The sequence below is a fragment of the Crotalus tigris genome, unplaced genomic scaffold, assembly GCF_016545835.1.
Source record: "Crotalus tigris isolate CLP2741 ecotype Arizona unplaced genomic scaffold, ASM1654583v1 scf7180000019553.37968852642:3898890, whole genome shotgun sequence".
NCBI classification, from domain to species: domain Eukaryota; kingdom Metazoa; phylum Chordata; class Lepidosauria; order Squamata; family Viperidae; genus Crotalus; species Crotalus tigris.
Genome location: NW_024097591.1, coordinates 845,166 through 862,473, shown reverse-complemented (window position 1 = coordinate 862,473; position 17,308 = coordinate 845,166). Strand labels below are relative to the sequence as shown.

At 45.2% G+C, this 17,308-nt stretch overlaps 1 protein-coding gene across 2 annotated transcripts; it reads right to left on the bottom strand.

Moving 5' to 3' along the window:
• Positions 1–423: 423 nt before the first annotated feature.
• On the bottom strand, positions 424–6,156 carry PRDX5 (peroxiredoxin 5). 2 transcript variants are annotated; one of them, XM_039363419.1, is made up of 6 exons: positions 5,933–6,135; positions 4,624–4,758; positions 3,996–4,127; positions 1,936–1,974; positions 1,596–1,660; positions 424–1,086 (listed from the first exon to the last, which is right to left on the bottom strand). In XM_039363419.1, exons 1-6 carry the CDS (start codon positions 6,092–6,094, stop codon positions 981–983), a joined length of 639 nt encoding a protein of 212 aa, XP_039219353.1. In that variant the 5' UTR covers positions 6,095–6,135; the 3' UTR covers positions 424–980. The 2 variants fall into 2 exon arrangements, with proteins under 2 accessions (XP_039219353.1, XP_039219354.1); XM_039363420.1 differs by lacking the exons at positions 1,596–1,660; positions 1,936–1,974 and having other exon boundaries at positions 5,933–6,156.
• Positions 6,157–17,308: the final 11,152 nt, after the last annotated feature.

The following is a 17,308-nucleotide window of genomic DNA, read 5'->3' as shown; positions in this document are numbered from 1 at the left end:
CACACACAATGATCTTGCCGCAGTTGTCATCTACAGAAAATTAATTTCCCCCGTTTCTTGTCTAGCTCAACATCTGTAAAGCCCGATGAGAATAATTCTAGGGAAGCTTTTGCGTCATTATACGAAGTTGTGCCCAAAATGTTTCTTGCTTTTTCACACGTCCACTACCCGTGGTTCCAACCCTCTCACCAAAATAGAACGAGGTGTGTTTCTCCTTTCCCCCCATCAGAGACAGGAACACGTGTGAATAATCCCTCTCGTTCATACATTGAATTCGACACGTTTGCAGTTGCAATAAATTATGATTCTTTTTTAAAGAATGGATGGAAGAGTGTGGCTGGATTGTTATGGGGTTCACCACCTTACTCCCTAGCCAGCGTGAGCCCTTTGATGTAACCCCAAGAAACAGGCTGAGACCTCAGCTTTATTTCAGACTATTTATTTGCAATCCAAGGAACAGAGAAGAAGCGAAAACAATTGTGTAAACCAACAGAAGATAATCTTTCCAGCTCAGGTTTAAACGACGCGGTCTTTGGTGCTCTCTCAGCCTGGTGGTTTTCTGGCAGACGTTTCGTGACCTAACTAGATAACATCATCAGTGCTAGAAGAGAGTGGGGTTTACTCTTTTTTTTTGTAGACAAAGGAACTTGCTGCTATCAGCTACGACAATCAAACAATGAACAGCCTAATCAAGGATCTATCGAAACGAAAACACTCTCCCCAACACTGACAGGGCAAGCTACTAATATATAAACAGAGAGCAATGATGATGTTAGCTAGTTGGGTCATGAAACGTCTTGAAGCTCAGAGAGCACCAAGGACGCCACAATTATGTAAAGACGCACAACTCCCTCTCTGGTGCGTCCCCCCGAGCCAATTCCAAAATCCCGCAAGGGCCATCCATCTGGTAGGAACCAACTGGTTGCGTAGGGTGGATTCCCACTAGGGCTAAGATCAGCAATAGGGGGGGTGTCTGGGCCTCAGAGCTGGGAGACGATGTTGCTGGCCAGGCTGCAGGTCAGTCCCGTCCCGTCCTCTTCCACGTTGAGGGACTTCACCATGCTGTCCTCCACCACCATGGAGAACCTGGAAGAAAGGGAGAAGAGGGTGAAACTGGGAGGGCGATGGGAAGAAAAATAATGGCTGGAAAAGATTTTAAGATTTTTCCATTTATTTTCCGGATTGAGAGACTGCAGGAAGACCTCAAGGTAGAGCCGAGAAGATTCAACCAGGGTTCAGTTCAACGGAGGTGCCCTTGAAGAGAGCCCTTGACTTACAACGGTTCATTTAGTGACCGTTCGAAGTTACAACGGCACTGAAATGAGGGACGTAGGACTGCTTTTCACACCACCGTTGCAGCCTCCCCTCACGGTCATGTGATCCAAATTCAGAAGCGTGCGTGCCTGGCTGAGGAATTCTGAGAGTTGAAGTCCATAAGTCAAGTTTGAAGATCCCTGCTGTAAAGGTTTTGGAAGGGAAGAAATCACACACACACACACACACACACACACACACACACACACACACACGTATATACAGCACACACAAACACACCCATACAGACAGACACAAAATGCAATTTGCGGTTCTCAGACCTTTTGGATCGATTTGTCCCAAACAACTGCCGGAGAGAGTCCTTGTCAAGCAAGAGATTGGTGGCCTGTGGGAAGAAGCAAAATTGGGGCTGATTTGAGGCAGTTTGGTCTAGTGGTTAAGGCACCAGACGAGAAAGCAGGAGACGGTGAGTTCTAGTTCTGCCTTAGGCACGGAAGCCAGCTGGGTGACTTTGGGCCAATCACCAGGAGACGGTGAGTTCTAGTCCCGCCTTAGGCATGGAAGCCAGCTGGGTGACTTTGGGCCAGTCCATAATTCCCACCCCTGGGGCTCTCCTAGCTGAGTGCCCGAACCCCCACACTGCGCCGGGTATTTCCGTACCTTCCCAAAAGCCCCCGTTGGATCAGCCAGCATCCGCACCTGTGAAGAGAAAACAAACCCCATTTTTTAAAAAAATAAAAAATAAATCACAACATGGAGCAATTCCTAGCTTCTCCTTTTCCCCAGTGGAAAACGGGCCAAATTATTTGCAGAAAAGTTTTAAAGGCAAAGAAACAGAAAAACAGGGAATGCCTGGGCATGATTATACGGCACACCTGGGCAAGATTTCCTAAGGTTGGGAGTAGCTAAGGGGCAAACCACATGCCACGGCATAATTTGAAAATCAAATCATTTTGCCTTTGGGAAGGGCGGGCAGAGAAATCAGTGTTGTTCAGTTGCTGAGTTGTGTTGGGCAACTTCTGGGAAACTCCACCGGGAGCTGAAAGCAACAAGCAGCCTCAAAAGCTGTGCCAATTATCCGTAAAAATCTCTTTTCTCCTGGGGTTCGGCCTCTGCCCAGCCCTCTTGGTTCATTAACTCACATTCTTTGCAATTAAGAAGCAACTTGGGCTAGTTAAGAGCCTCCACCTACAGGGACGTGGCCCCGCTGCTATTACTACTACAGCTAGTCCTCGAGTTAACGACGGTTGCTCATTCGTTAAGTGAGCCTTGCCCCATTTTACAAACTTCCTTGCCGCAGGTGTTAAGCTTGTAACACAGCTGTTAAGTGAATCTGACTTCCCCACTGACTTGGCTGATCCCATGACACAGGAACACTGCAACCGTCATCAAGTACAAGTCAGTTGCCAAGCGTCTGGATTTTGATCACGTGACTCTGGGGATGCGGCAATGGTCTTCAGTCTGAAAAAGTCGCTTTTTTCAGTGCTGTTGTAACTTCGGCGACTAAACTATTGTAAGTCAAGAACTTCCTCTCGTCTCCAAGGTGATTCTCACACACCATTACACCACCCTAACCAACGTGACAGCAGAGAAATAAGAAAGTTGTGGCCAATATCTCTGAAAAACATGGAAAAAAAATAAGATGTTTTTCTCCCTCTGTGGCGCATAAAGAATTGTAATTTGGCAGCAACTTTGGTAGACTTCTGTTGGGTTCCCGCTTTGAAGGAAGGAAATAAATCTTGCTGCAAATAAATTCCAGAATGTGTACATAAAGAGAACGAAAAGAACGGGTGGGTGGGTGGGTAGCCAGGTTGTATAAACCAAGATGCCAAGATCGGCAATTCCCTGTGTCTTCCCATCTGTGACATCTGGCAACTGCACGATGAATTATGAATCATGTTCAGTTATATAAACGAATCTTGCATAATCTTGCAAAGAGCAAAAGGTGAAAATGAGTTATTTCTGGCTAATATTTCCATTTCAGGCTCCCTGTATGATCTTCCCAGGTGTTACTCGAAGTCTTCAAAACAAGGTGTAGCTCAGACCTGGCAACTTGAAGATGGGTGGACTTCAATCCCAGAATTCCCCAGCCAGCCAGCTTTAAGATGGATGGACTTCAACTCCCAGAATCCCCCAGCCAGCATGCTTAAACTAAGTGGACCTCAACTCCCAGAATTCTCCAGCCAGCATGCTTTAAGGTAGGTGGACTGCATCTCCCAGAATTCCCCAGCCAGCATGCTTTAAGTTGGGTGGACTGCAACTCCCAGAATCCCCCAGCCGGCATGCTTAAACTAAGTGGACTTCAACTCCCAGAATTCTCCAGCCAGTCTGTTTTAAGAGGGGTGGATTTCAATTCCCAGAATCCCCCAGCCAGCATGCTTTAAGGTCAGTGGGCTTCAACTCCCAGAATCCCCCAGCCAGCCTGCTTTAAACTAAGTGGACTTCAACTCCCAGAAACCCCCAAATAACATGCTTTCCCCTCTATTTGTCTTCATCCACCATTTCTCGGCACGCTGCAGAATTCTGGGACTTGGGGTCCGCTCTTCTCAAAATCGCCAAAGTTAAGAAACACCGATATAAATTTTTGTCCTAATCTTTGTGTCTTGGAAAAATTAAAAAGAGGTGGGGGGGAATTTCCTATCCCCCTCCTTCTCTCTCTCTCTCTCTCTCTCTCTCTCTCTCACACACACACACACACACACAAACACACACTATTTTACCTTTCCTTCCGCTTGGTGAGCCTTTCCCCATTCATTCATGACAAAAATATCGTTGACCGACAGGCAAGCAATGATCTCGACCCCCTTGCCTTTCAGTTGTCCTGCTTTCTCCACGTAGCCGGGCAGATGCGTCTGTCATCAGGCACAAAACGAAAAAAAAAAAAAATTACAGAAAGGTCTTCACCTTAAGACCACAATCCCCCACATTCCTATTGCTAAGGGACAAATGTTGGTTAAGTGGGTTTTGCCCCCTTTTAGGACCTGACTTGCCCCCGTTGTTATGTGAACCATTTCAGTTATCAGGTTAGCAATACGGTTGGTAAACGAATCGGGTTTTTTCCCCACTGACTTTGCTTGACAGACGGTCGCAAAAGGACAACCCCCTGGAAACGCTGCGACCGTTGTAAATAGGAGTCAGTTGCCGAGCATCTGATGTGGCCCACGGTGGTAAGCGTAAAAACGCCATCAGTCCCTTGTTTTTCAGTGCCGTTGTAACTTGGGACGGTCACTAAACGAAGCGTGGTCCACCTTGAGCCAAGTTCTCAAAACTGTGTTTCAGGTGTTATGGTGCTCAGAGCATTCAGATTCTCAACTCCGTGGTGGGTTATAAAAATAGGCTCTTACTCACTTGGGAACAACCAGGGGTGAAGGCACCGGGCACCCCAAAAAGAATGCCCTTTTTCCCCTTGAAGAGGCTGGACAGGTTGACTTTGTTCGAAGGGTCTCCCTCGTAGACTTCCACGTTGGGCAGCTTGTCACCAATCTGTCCCCCCAAAAAACAAAAAAACCAGCCTGACTTCATTTCCCAGAATCCCGTGGCCAGCACACCCTGCCTATCGGGTAGCAAAAGGGGATCACGTGACCCAGGGACACCAATCTTTCTTCTGTTCTGTTTACACTCTTTTCCATTTTGCAAGTGGTCCTCACTTAACGGCCACCACTGAGCCCCCAGTTTGTGTCGCTAAGCGAAACATTTGTTAAGTGTGTTTGGCCCCATTTTTTTTCAATCTATCTTGTTAAGGGAGTCCCTGCCCGGTTGTTTTAAGTGAATCTGACTTCTCCACTGACTTTGCTTGTCAGAAAAGGTGGTCACGTGACCCCAGGACAATGCGACCGTCGTAAATAGGAGTCAGTTTCCAAGGGTTCGAATGTGGATCGCGTGACCCATGGCGGATGCTGCAATGGTCTGTAAATGTGAAAAACTGGTTATAATTCACTTTTTTTTTCAGTGCTGTTATAACTTCGGTCACTCAGTGGACTGTTGTAAGTTGAGGACTGCCTGTCTTATAGATTACATTTTGAAATGTGTTCATTCGTGAGAACTGAATAAGTGTTCTGTATACGGTATTAATATCGAACGAAAGAAACCAAGCTACATTCCAGCTTAGCTAGGGTGAGGGTCCAACATATGGCACGTTTTGTAACCCTGCTTGTGCAACAGCCTAGCATTGCATCAAACATATCCAGTATTGCATGCATCTCTATCACTCATTCACCACGGCCATTTTGGGGGTTCTCGCACCCAGCTGTTGGCACATCGGGAGGCCAAAATACCCCCCCAAGTGTGCAAATTGGACAATTATTAGTGTCCTTTTGCACTGACTCCCTTGTATAGCGGTGATTTTGCAAGGCCAGTTCAAGGTCATTGCAAGGGGGTCCCTGCCCCCAGCTGCTGGCACATCAGGAGGCGAAACCCCCCTCCCTCCCCAAATGTGTAAACTGCACAATTATTACTGTCCTTTTGCACTGACCTCTTACACGTCGGTGACTTTGCAAACGGAGGGCCCTTCCTAACCCCCCCCCTTTGGGGATTCTTGCACCCTTAGCTATTTGCAAATCGGGCCAAAACCCCCACCCCCCGCACCCCCAAAGTGTGCAAATTGCACGATTCGCAACGTCCTTTTGCACGGAGTTTTCTTTCTTTTTTTTGCACTCACCTTAAGGGCCGCCATGGCCGCGGCTCCCGAGGCAAAGGCCCGGCGGGTCGCCCCACAGTTTGCAAGCAGAGAAGACGGGCCGGCCCCCCAACAGGCTCGCCCCAGCGCCCCCGCCCGGTTCCACCCCGTTGCCATGGAAATCCCGGGAGTGACAGCCGCCATGGCAACGCGCAACCTTTTTGAAGTTTTTCGCCCGCTGCGCCGGCCCGGGCTTGCTTGGGCGCGCGCCCTCGACCGTGCACGTGCCCTGGGAGTTGGGTGGGAGGGCTTTTTCTTTCCCCGTGGGGTGGGGGGGAAAGGGGAAGAGAAGAGAGTAGGAATGCAATACATTTGACTTTATTATTGCATTCGTAAACATGATTTGTTTCTTTTTTCTTTTTTTGCAAAAAAAGAAAAAAACATGGGATTGGATTTAGCTTTGCATCCGTTTGGGAATTGCATCACTCAAGAGAAAACATATAAGTTGCAAGCTTGGTCCTCTTTTAGTTGATTGATTGATTGATTCAAATAATAATAATAAAGTTGGAAGGGACCTTGGCGGTCATCTAGTTGATTGATTGATTGATTGCTAAATGGTTTGGCGTCTTGTCAAATCCCCCCCATTCCCAGCCTTTGGAGGTACAGCCTGGTGTAAGATGGGGCTTGTAGTCCAAGATTGTAAGTGGTCTTTGGTGCTCTCTGAGCTTGACTGCTCTCTTGCAGAGGTTTTTGTGACCCAAACTACGTAACATCATTAGTGCTAATAATAATAGAGCTTCTGGGAGTTGAAGTCCATAAGTGCCCTCCTGTGTTATTTTGGGCATAGCAGCCTGAAAGGGACTACAAAGACCATATATAACACAGGGCATGAAAAGAGTGCCCTCCTGTGGTTATTTTGGATATAACAGCCTCAAGGGGACTACAAAGAGCATATATAACAAAGGGCATGCAAAGAGTGCCATCCTGTGGTTATTTTGGGCATAGCAGCCTGAGAGGGACTACAAAGACCATATATAACAGGGCATGAAAAGAGTGCCCTCCTGTGGTTATTTTGGGCATAGCGGCCAGAAAGGGACTACAAAGACCATCTATAGCACAGGGCATGCAAAGAGTGTCCTCCTGTGGGTTTTTTGGCATAACAGCCTGAAGAGGAGTACAGAGCATATATAACCACAGGTGGGCACTCTTTTCATGTCCTGTGCTATAGATGGTCTTTGTAGTCCTGTCAGGCCGCTATGCCCAAAATAACCACGGGTGGGCACTCTTTTCATGCCCTGTGTTATATATGCTCTTTGTACTCCCCTTCAGTGTTAAATGATGTTGGGTGCAGAGACACTCATGATTAGATTTTCCAAAACAGGACAAGTACTGTATTCTACGTTGGCTTATAAAATTCTCCATGGGTGTAGGTGGATGCATTAAGATTGTTTGGTGGGATATTTATTGTCATCCGTTCAGACTAGAAAATGCTCGTGGCTGGGAGAGGGTGAAGTCAAGACTGGACAGGGCAGAGGTTGGACTACGTTTAATAGTTGGGATCTCTGGTTTAAAAATGCTAGATCCTTGCATTCCAAGGGGAAACTGTTTCTCTTCACTTGGTTTTGTGGAATTGGAAACATCTCATTTTATGCAAACAACGCCCTGAACTTGATCCATATTTATTACTGGAAAAATAACTAAAAATGCTTTTTGAAGAGTGGTATTGCCTCCCTTTCTGCCTGTAGGAATGAGTATGGAACAAGTAAATTCCACATTCTTTAAGTTCAGCTTATGAATTTGTGCATATCTGCATTATTTTTGACAGCAATTGTTGGGGCAGATGCCTTAACTTTTCAATTTCGCTTAGAGTCCGGGCTTGTCTCAGAATTCACCAACCAGCTGAAAAAAAAACCCACCTTTATTACTGGCGAAATTAAAAAGAAAAAGAAATCCATGCTGGTTGGGGAATTCTGGGAGTTTCAAAAGTTGCCAAGGTTGGCAATCTCTGCCATACAGCGACCAAAGAAGCGGAAGCTTTAGAGGCAGCTTCCTGTTTCCTCCAGCGGGGGACTGCTTTACGCGGCGTACCGCGCTAAACCGGAAGCAGCCTCGGAGCGGCTTTCACGGAAGTGGAGTTTTTCGGGCAGACGTGGCCATGTGACCAGCCGCAAAAAACAACAACAACCCACTTCCGGCTTCTCTCCAAGTCACGTGGCTACAAAGGCTTGTTTTTGGTCGCGGTTTTTCATGTCTAACAGTAAGTATCCTTTCTGAATTAGTTGGTTTTTGTGAACACTGGTTAAATAAACATTCATACCTGGGGGAATTACCTGTATGTAGCCATTCGTGTTAAAATTAAGAATTAAGTCCCACTTGAATAACTGCGCCTGCTTTTAATTAAACAGCCAGTTGCATTTAAACATGGAGACATTGTTAAAGAGCTCTGGGGCTCCCTTTTTTTCCAGGCACTCAGTGGCAAGGGTTTTTTAATAATAATAATAATAATAATAAAATAATAATAAAACTCCTAGGGTTTTCTTTGCATTTTGTTCCAATTTACTGTACATTTGAATAACTGCACCTGCTTTTAATTAAGCAGTCAGTTGCATTTAAACATGGAGACCTTGTTGAAGAGCCACTGAGGGACTCTGGGGCTCTCCTTTTTTCCCGGGCACCCAGTGGAAAGGTTTTTTTCAATAAAACAAAATGAAATAAATCCCTAGGGTTTCCTTTTCATTTGTTCCAATTTACTGTGCACTTGAATAACTGCACCTGCTTTTAATTAAACAGCCAGTTGCATTTAAACATGGAGACATTGTTAAAGAGCCACTGATAGACTCTGGGGCTTTCCCAGCGTTACTAAGAAAGTCCTGGTTTTTATTATGCCCCCTTAGTGACAGGATAGAGAAACACCTTCAGGAACTGAACTGTGGGTGCTCTGTACAATTGTCCCTTCAGAGCACCCCTCCTCTTTAATTCAAAAAGCGGGAGATGTCAGGACTCACTCTAAAGGGTTACTTCAACCCTCAGGGCTTCACCAGTAAGCCACGGGCAAGGAAAGAGGAATTATCTGCATTACGCGAGCTTCCAGTCCATGCAATGCAACTCTTGATACGTAGGCTGGCTCAGAATCTCTCCTGCCTCTCTCTGTGTCCTTCTAGGGCACGGCAAAGGAGCGGAGCTTTGGCGAGGTGAAGTTCAAGCAGTGTGCTGCTGAAAACATGGCACGGGAGCATTTTAAGAAACACAGCACTGAGCATTATTGGGATCTAGGCTCTGAGCGAGTCAGTCCTAGAACCCACAGACTGACGGCCTTTTCTGAAGCCCCTTCTCACATTTCTGGGCGTTTGACATAAAGGGCAAGAACTGAGCAGAAACATTAAGACTCTAAGCCCCGCCCCCCGCCCCCCTCATTCCCACAAATTCCTCACCGTACAATGCACACAATTAAAGGAAATATTTTTCAGATCCAAAGAATGGCTTTTGATTTTAATGTTTGGCTTTGGACTAACGCGTGAGAGAGATCTTCAGCTTCCCCACTGCCACAAGTACACCTTCACTCAGTCTTGGGGTTTTATTATTCCTGCCCTGCAGGAGTGCCAAGGAGAGGATATTAAAATGGCTCTGGCTCTAAAAAATGCTATTCTACTCTTAGGAAAGCTCAGGTCTTTCAGATACCTTGCTGGTCCCCACACACCCCATTTAATCCATTTTCTTGCTGCAGAGAGAGATTCTGTTAAGCTCTAGCTGGAACTCCACGTCTCTTATTCTGTTGGTAGCCACTTTGCTTGGGTTGGTCGTAGCCGAGGGATATTTAAAAAGAGCGAGGAAAGTGCACAGGAGGCCCGCTTAGGATCCCATCGCCTGTTTCTGGGAGAGGGGAAGTTATTTATTGAGACTAAAGCGGTCAAGTCCTCTGGGAAGAATGGAGTCCTATGGTTAAAGAAGGAATAGCAGCCACAAAAGGAAATAAACCCTATTAACATGATTTTAAGATTATTATTATTTTTTATTTATCTATTGAAGCTATTGGACGCTATTAAGGGTCAAAAAACAGTGCCATCCCGTGGTTGAAGCAGGTATAGCAGCCATTACAAAACTTTCCAATGGCATTTTAAGGCTATTCTTTATTATTAAAACCTTATTAATATGAATAGGGCATCATAGCCCTCCGTAACTAGGTTGAAGACAGAATATCGTAATTTTAAAATGCCATTAAAAGGGTTTCTTTGGGTGGCCGCAATACCCGTTTTTGGCCACAGGAGGGCAGAGTTTTCCGTACCGTAGCATTAACGTTGAGGCCTTTTGCCCAGCATTGGGACACCGAGAAGCTAAGCCCCAAAGCGCAGAGCGTCGCCACTCTATGCTCCTCCGAAAGGGACGGGCCGCTTCCCTCGGCCTTCGACGCATGTCCGCCGGCTGGATTTTCACCCGCAATTCAGCAATCATCCAGAGGCCTTCTCGGCAATTTGGGACTTCCTGTCCCTCGATATCGGCCGTTCCCCGCGTCCTGTGAGAAAAGCGCCTTTCCAAGATGGCCGACTTCCGTTCCGTCCTTAGTGATCCTCCAACTTCCTTTTGCCGCGGCCTTCTGGGCATGGCGGACTTCCCGTCCGAGCAACGAGTTGGGCCGTAAACTTAAAACCCCATTAAAAAGGCTTCTGCCTGTTGGCGGCCATGCCGAGAAGGTCGTGCTGTTATTCCTGCCTGAGGCCGCATTCTGATGCCTTTGGCCCTGAAAGAACAAGCGTAGGCTTTCACCTCTCGGGAAAGCCTGACTTTTTTGCCCTCTTTTGGGCAAGGAGAGAGGAGGGAGGGCCTGACGTTTGACCCATTTTGCGGAGTGAAAAGAGTGAGGTCGACGTAATGCCGCATTCTAATGACTTTGTCCCCAAAATGACCAACCCAGTTTGTGATAGGATAGAAAAGCCTGACTTTTTTGCCCTCTTTGGGGTAAGTCTTGTTTCCTTGGGTGGCTGCTATTCCAAAATAACCACAGGAGGGCCCTCTTTTCATGCCCTGTGTTATATATGGTCTTTGTAGTCCCTTTCAGGCTGCTATTCGCAAAATAACCACAGGTGGGTACTCTTTACATGCCCTGTGCTATAGATGGTCTTTGTAGTCCCCTTCAGCCCAAAATAACCACGGGAGGGCCCTCTTTTCATGCCCTGTGTTATATATGGTCTTTGTAGTCCCTTTCAGGCTGCTATTCGCAAAATAACCACAGGTGGGTACTCTTTACATGCCCTGTGCTATAGATGGTCTTTGTAGTCCCCTTCAGCCCAAAATAACCACAGGAGGGCTCTCTTTGCATGCCCTGTGGTATATATGGTCTTTGTAGTCCCTGTCAGGCTGCTATGCCCAAAATAATGACAGAAGGGTATCCTTTCCATGCCCTGTGCTATAGATGGGTTTTGTAGTCCTGTCAGACTGCTATGCCCAAAATAACCACAGGAGAGCACAATTTGCATTCCCTTTGCTATAGATGGTCTTTGTAGTCCCTTTCTGGCCACTGTGCCCAAAATAACCACAGGAGGGCACTCTTTTCATGCTCTGTGTTATATATGGTCTATGTAGTCCCATTCAGGCTATCACGCCTAAAATAACCACAGGAGGGCTCTCTTTGCAGGCCCTGTGCTATAGGTGGTCTTTGTAGTCCCTGTCAGGCTGCTAAAAGCTCCGGCAAAGCAAAAGCAAAAGAGAGCTTGCAAAATTCACCCAATCTGCTTCGGCCACGTGACCAGGCACCAAAAAAACCCACTTCCGGCTTCTTCTATCTAAGCCACGTGGCTGCAGAGGCCCGTTTTTGGTCGCGGTTTTGCACGTCTAACAGTAAGGATCCTTTCTGGATTAGTTCGTTTTTGGGAACACTGGCTAAACAGTGATTACGTGTATATAGCTATTCGTGTTAAAATTAAGAATTCCCAATTGAATAACTGCCCCCTGCTTTTAATTAAATAGCCAGTTGCATGTCCGCTGCCTTTAAACATGGCGACATTGTTAAAGAGCCACTAGATAGACCCGGGGGCGCCCTTTTTCTTCCAGGCACCCAGTGGAAAGGTTTTTTTAAATTAAAATAAAATAAAATAAACTCCTAGGGTTTTACTTTGCATTTTTTCTAATCTACTGTGCACTTGAATAATTGCACCTGCTTTTAATTAAACAGCCAGTTGCATTCAAACATGGAGACCGTCTTGAAGAGCCACTGAAGGACTCTGTGGCTCCCTTTTTTTTTTCAGGCACCCGGTGGAAAGGTTTTTTTAAAAAATAAAATAAAATAAACTCCTAGGGTTTTCTCCTCAGATCGACCAGGCGATGGACCAGCAACATGCTGAACCTGCTGTTGTTTTGTTCTTTGTATTCATTCTATCATCCATCCATCCAACTCTATTTCATCTATATCTTTATCCACCTTTTCTCTCTTTCATCTTTGTGTCTCTCTTTTGTCTATATCTTCCCATTTTGTATCTCTTTAGCTCATGTATAGTTCACCTGCTTATCCATTTGTCTATCCATCTCTCTCTATATCTCTTCTCTGATTCCTCTTTCCCTCCCTGCAATATCTTTTTTTTTCTTGTAATCTATGGAGAGAGGTGGGGATACTATATGTATCATAAATAGAAAAAAACACTTTTTGTAACATAACTGCTGTTAAAAGTGAAATGAATGCAGTAGAGCCATCATATACCAACTGTAGTAAAAATACTCATCGTATGATATCTCACTGGTTGAATAATTTAAGTTATCCAGTGTGTTAAGTTTTCCTTCTCCCTCCTTGCCTCTTTTTCCTTATGTCATGTCATGCTGACTATAAATGTACAGGCCAAATGGTATAAAAAAGACTTTTGCAGAAATATTAGCAACTTTATTAATAAAAGTTAACAACGCAATCCTTCATGCAACCCATGTAAAAAACAGGCAGGCTTTGACTTTTTTGTGACTTTTTCCCCCCCTTTCAAGACCCCCTGGAGTCTTGTGTAAAGAAAAAAAAATACAGCTTCTTTTATCCCTTTTTCTAATTAATAAATACAAAAAAAGAAAGCACCAATTCTAAAGGGACAAGCTAAAAAAAGAAATGAAAACATGCAGGATATATATTTACAGAACATATCCATAAGCGGAAGTGATGATTCATTGCAGACATTCAGAGCTAATCTATATTCATTAATTGTGCAAACCACAGAATAGTTGCAGCCATATGTTTGTCTTTCCAGGGCTGCCCTTGTGGCTTCTCAAGCATAGGAGCCAGAAGGGAAGATGGGAATCCCAACTATTTTCAGCTTTGTAGGGGTAGACAACCCTGGTGCCTGTTTGCTTAGTGGTCTATTTCAACTCAACTTGAAATTGGAGAAAGGTGTTATAAACTTTACAAGGGTGGTAGGGTTAGGTTAACTGACCCAAGGAAAGCAGAAAAGAATCCTCCTTAAGGGAGGTGGGCAAAAGGTTCATAAGAGGAAGCCACCTCACGCAGGACCAAGGAAAGGTAGGGAAGTCCATGCATCCTCTTTGGAGTGAATCTCTCTCCCACCAGCTATTTTTTGGGAAAAACCTAAGGCCAAGTCAACTGTGAGTCAGCATTCTGGAATGTAACATTTGCTCCTTTCTGAAGTACGACTGAAGATTTGCAAGATCAGAAATTGTCTTCTCCTCTAATTCTGTTTTTTCTTTCCTTCCGACGCCAGATATAGGAAGGAATCGACAGACCATGATGCCCATCTGCTTCCTGACGCTGGAACCCATGGCGTTCTGCTACTGACGGCGGCGGAGTAGCTGCAACCGGGTGGTGGGAGGCTTTGGAGACGGCTGAGCTTGTTTGGGTGGGTGGGAGGGCCACATGTCTCTTGGAGCAACTGCCATGGATCCACGAAGTTCAGACTCATCTGGATCAGCCACATGGATTCCCGTCTTGAATTGAAGACCAACCTTCCAGTGTCCAGTAAAAGGACTGATGCAATGTTGTAGTGTTTGATATATTTGTGTAGTTGTTATGTGTTTTACTTCTAGCTTCCTGGGCTGTGATAAGTCCCCAAACACCAAAAGGACCCCCCACTCCCATGTCATGAGTGACGGGGTGCCCATGGTAAGCTAGCTTTCGGGGCGAATGGTATATATATTACAGGTAGTCCTTGACTTAATGGCCACATTTGAGTCCAGAGCTCCTGTTGCTAAGTGAGGCATTTTGTTAAGTTGGTTTTGCCCAATTTAATGACTTTCTTTGCTACATTTGTTAACTGCAAATGTTGAGTTAGTAACATGGTTCTTAAGTGAATGTTGCTTCCCCATTAACTTCGCTTGTCAGGTCACAAAATGCGATCACCTGAGCCCAGGACACTGCAGCCATAAGTATGAGTCAGTTGTCAAGCTTCTGAACTTTAATCACATGCCACGAGGATGTTGCAATTGTAAGCTGCTTCCTTCAGTGCTGTTGTACCTTCAAATAGTCACTAAATGAACTGTTTTAACTCAAGGGCTACCTATACCAGTTTTTATGTAGTAATATATATAGGCATTCTTCTATGTACATATTAGCTTTTCGTACAGATAGTTCTGTTTACTAAAATATGCTAATATGCACATATATGTGTATGTATATATATGCACGCAGAGAGACATAATTTGTCTATTCCTGGAATAAACTCATTATGCCAACAAGTCTCTGCATGTGTACATATGTATATATACATGCCCCAACGTTTCGCTTCTCATCCAAGAAGCTTCTTCAGTTCTGACTGAATGGTGGGGAATGGAATGATTTATATTCTTTGCAGTCATCTGGTCCTTAGTACCCCAAAGGTAAGTCGTTGGCTTTCTGAGAGTCGTTGAGGCCTCTTGGGGGTTTATCTGTATCCTCGGGGTCACCTGGACCAGTGTGGAGATGGGCCTGGGACCTTCTTGGGACGGCTGCAAGGACCGTGTTGGAGACAGGAGGTAAGTGGTGGCGTATCCCTCCCCCTCTGTTGAGAGAGGCCTGTTCGGTTTAACACAGATGGCCTCTTTGACCCCTCTTTCAAACCAGCGGTCCTCTCTATCCAGAACATGGACTTTGCTGTCTTCGAAAGAGTGGCCTTCGTCTTTCAAATGCAGATGGACTGCTAAACCTTGTCCTGGTGTGCTAGTTCTAGGTTGTGCCATGCAGTTTTGCTTCTCCAATGTGCAGTTCTGTACATGTCTCACTACATTCTACTGCACATTGCTCAGTTTGTGTGTAGGCATTTTATTCTTGGGGGGGTGGACAAGCTTCTGCCTTAGTGCAGTTTCTCAATCTTGGCAACTTTTTAAGATGTGTGAACTTCAGCTCCCAGAATTCCTGAATGAGCATGCTGGCTGAGGAATTCTGGGAGCCGAAGTCCACACATCTTAAACGTCAAGATTTTGAGGTGTGCATGTATGTTGAATTAGTTGAAAATCCTAAGCTTTTCAGATATTCCTGCACTTCATGGATTGATGTTGCTTCGTTTGTTGTTTTGTCCTTATTGGGGGCAGGAGGGGACAAAGGATCCTACTGGATCTTTGTCTGGATTTGATGAAGGCCCAATTAGGATAGCCATAGGTTCTGAGGACTTCTTCAATGTGTTTTAGTCTTTCTTTTCCCTCTGCTGGTAGGTAAACCTTCAGCTCAGCGGTGTAGGATTCTGACGACTTGTATGTTTTTGGTCCAGTGAAGGTAAACACTGTGGGTTTTCTGTATACTTCAGTTTTGAAGTATGAATCTTGTCCTGATGTGTTTGTTCTATGTTGTGCCATGCACTTGTGAAGTAGTTGTTTTGTTCACAAACGTGGCACAACATAGAACAAACCCATCAGGACAAGATTCAGCAGTCCATCTGTCTGTGGAGATTCTTAATCAGCCAGATCATGGTTTACTCCAAAGGTCCTTTCCCAAGAAGCAACTAGACTTCCTTTGTTTTTTCTTGAAGACTTTCACTTCTCATCCAAGAAGCTTGATGGATGAGAAGTGAAACATCTTCAAGGAAAAACAAAGTCCAGTTGCCTCTTGGAAAAGCACATTTGGAACAGCGGTCCATCTGCATTTGAGAGATGAAGGCCACTCTGGAAGACAGCAAAGTCCACGTTCTGGATGGAGGATCCCTGGGGGCTTGAAAGAGAGGTCAAAGAGACCATCTGTGTTAAAACTGAACAGCCCTCTGTTGACAGGTGGAGGGATACGACACCACCTCTCCCACCTCTCCCGTCTCCAACACGGTCCTTGCAGCAGTCCCAAGAAGGTCCCAGGCCCATTTCCACACTGGTCCAGGTGACTCCGGAGATACAGATAAACCCCCAAGAGGCCTCAACGATTCTCAGAGCTAATGACTGGCCTTTGGAATACTAATGACCAGATGACTGCAAAGAATATAAATCGTTCCATTCCCCCCCATTCAGCCAGAACTGAAGAAACTTTTTGGATGAGAAGCGAGGCAGCAAAAAAAAAAAAAAAAAAAAAAAAAAACATAAGCACCTCCCCCACACAGATTCATGTATATAGTTAAGTCAGATTCACGTATATAGTTAAGTCACAGAGTGTCCGGTTCACTCCAATATATTGGGACACCCCCCCCCCAATTACTGTATGTGCCTGTGTACTTTAACATAGATGCACACAGTCATCTAAGATCTATTGGGACCTTTTTTTCCCCAATAGACCTTAGCCTATATTGCTCTGTGCGTCTGTGTTAAGATACAGACACATAGAGCAATATAGGCTAAGATCTATTAGAAAAAAAGGTCCCAATAGATCTTAGCCTACATGACTGTATGCAACTGTGTTAATGTACACAGGCACATACATTAATATTCCCTAATATATGGTATGTTTATACATCTACATATTACCATATATTAAGGTGTACCATACTAAGGTTACCAGCTCTCGGCTGAAAAATAGCCACTAGAGGGCAGCAAATTACATTTGGCACCATCTAGTGGCCTAGCATATTTTTGCAGCCCAGATCTGGTAACTAAGCTTAGAGCAGTCTTTTTCAAACTTAGCCACCTTTAGATGGCTTTCAACTCCCAGAATTACTTGGGAGTTGAAGTCCCCCACATCTGACAAGTTTGCAAAACACTGCCCTGGCACAATATACATCCAGCTGCATGTGTGCATCTTTCTTCTGCAGCTCTACTGCATAGATATATGGACAACCCAGGGACCCTCTATCGTGTCAGTTTGCCTCTTTGGCAAGAGTTTTCAAGAAGGAAGTTCCTAGAAAAGGAAGTGTATTGATAGGGATATCAGGATACCTCCAGAATACCAAAACCATCTTCCTGTTCTGGAAAGATTCCTTTGGGGAAACTGCTTGGATTAGCCCAATCGGCGTGAGGAAAACAAGGACATTTAAAGTTGTCCAGAAAAGACCCTTTTGCCCATATATACCAGTCACTTTTCTCCTGATTGCACAAGGGCTGCAAACTCTCGGG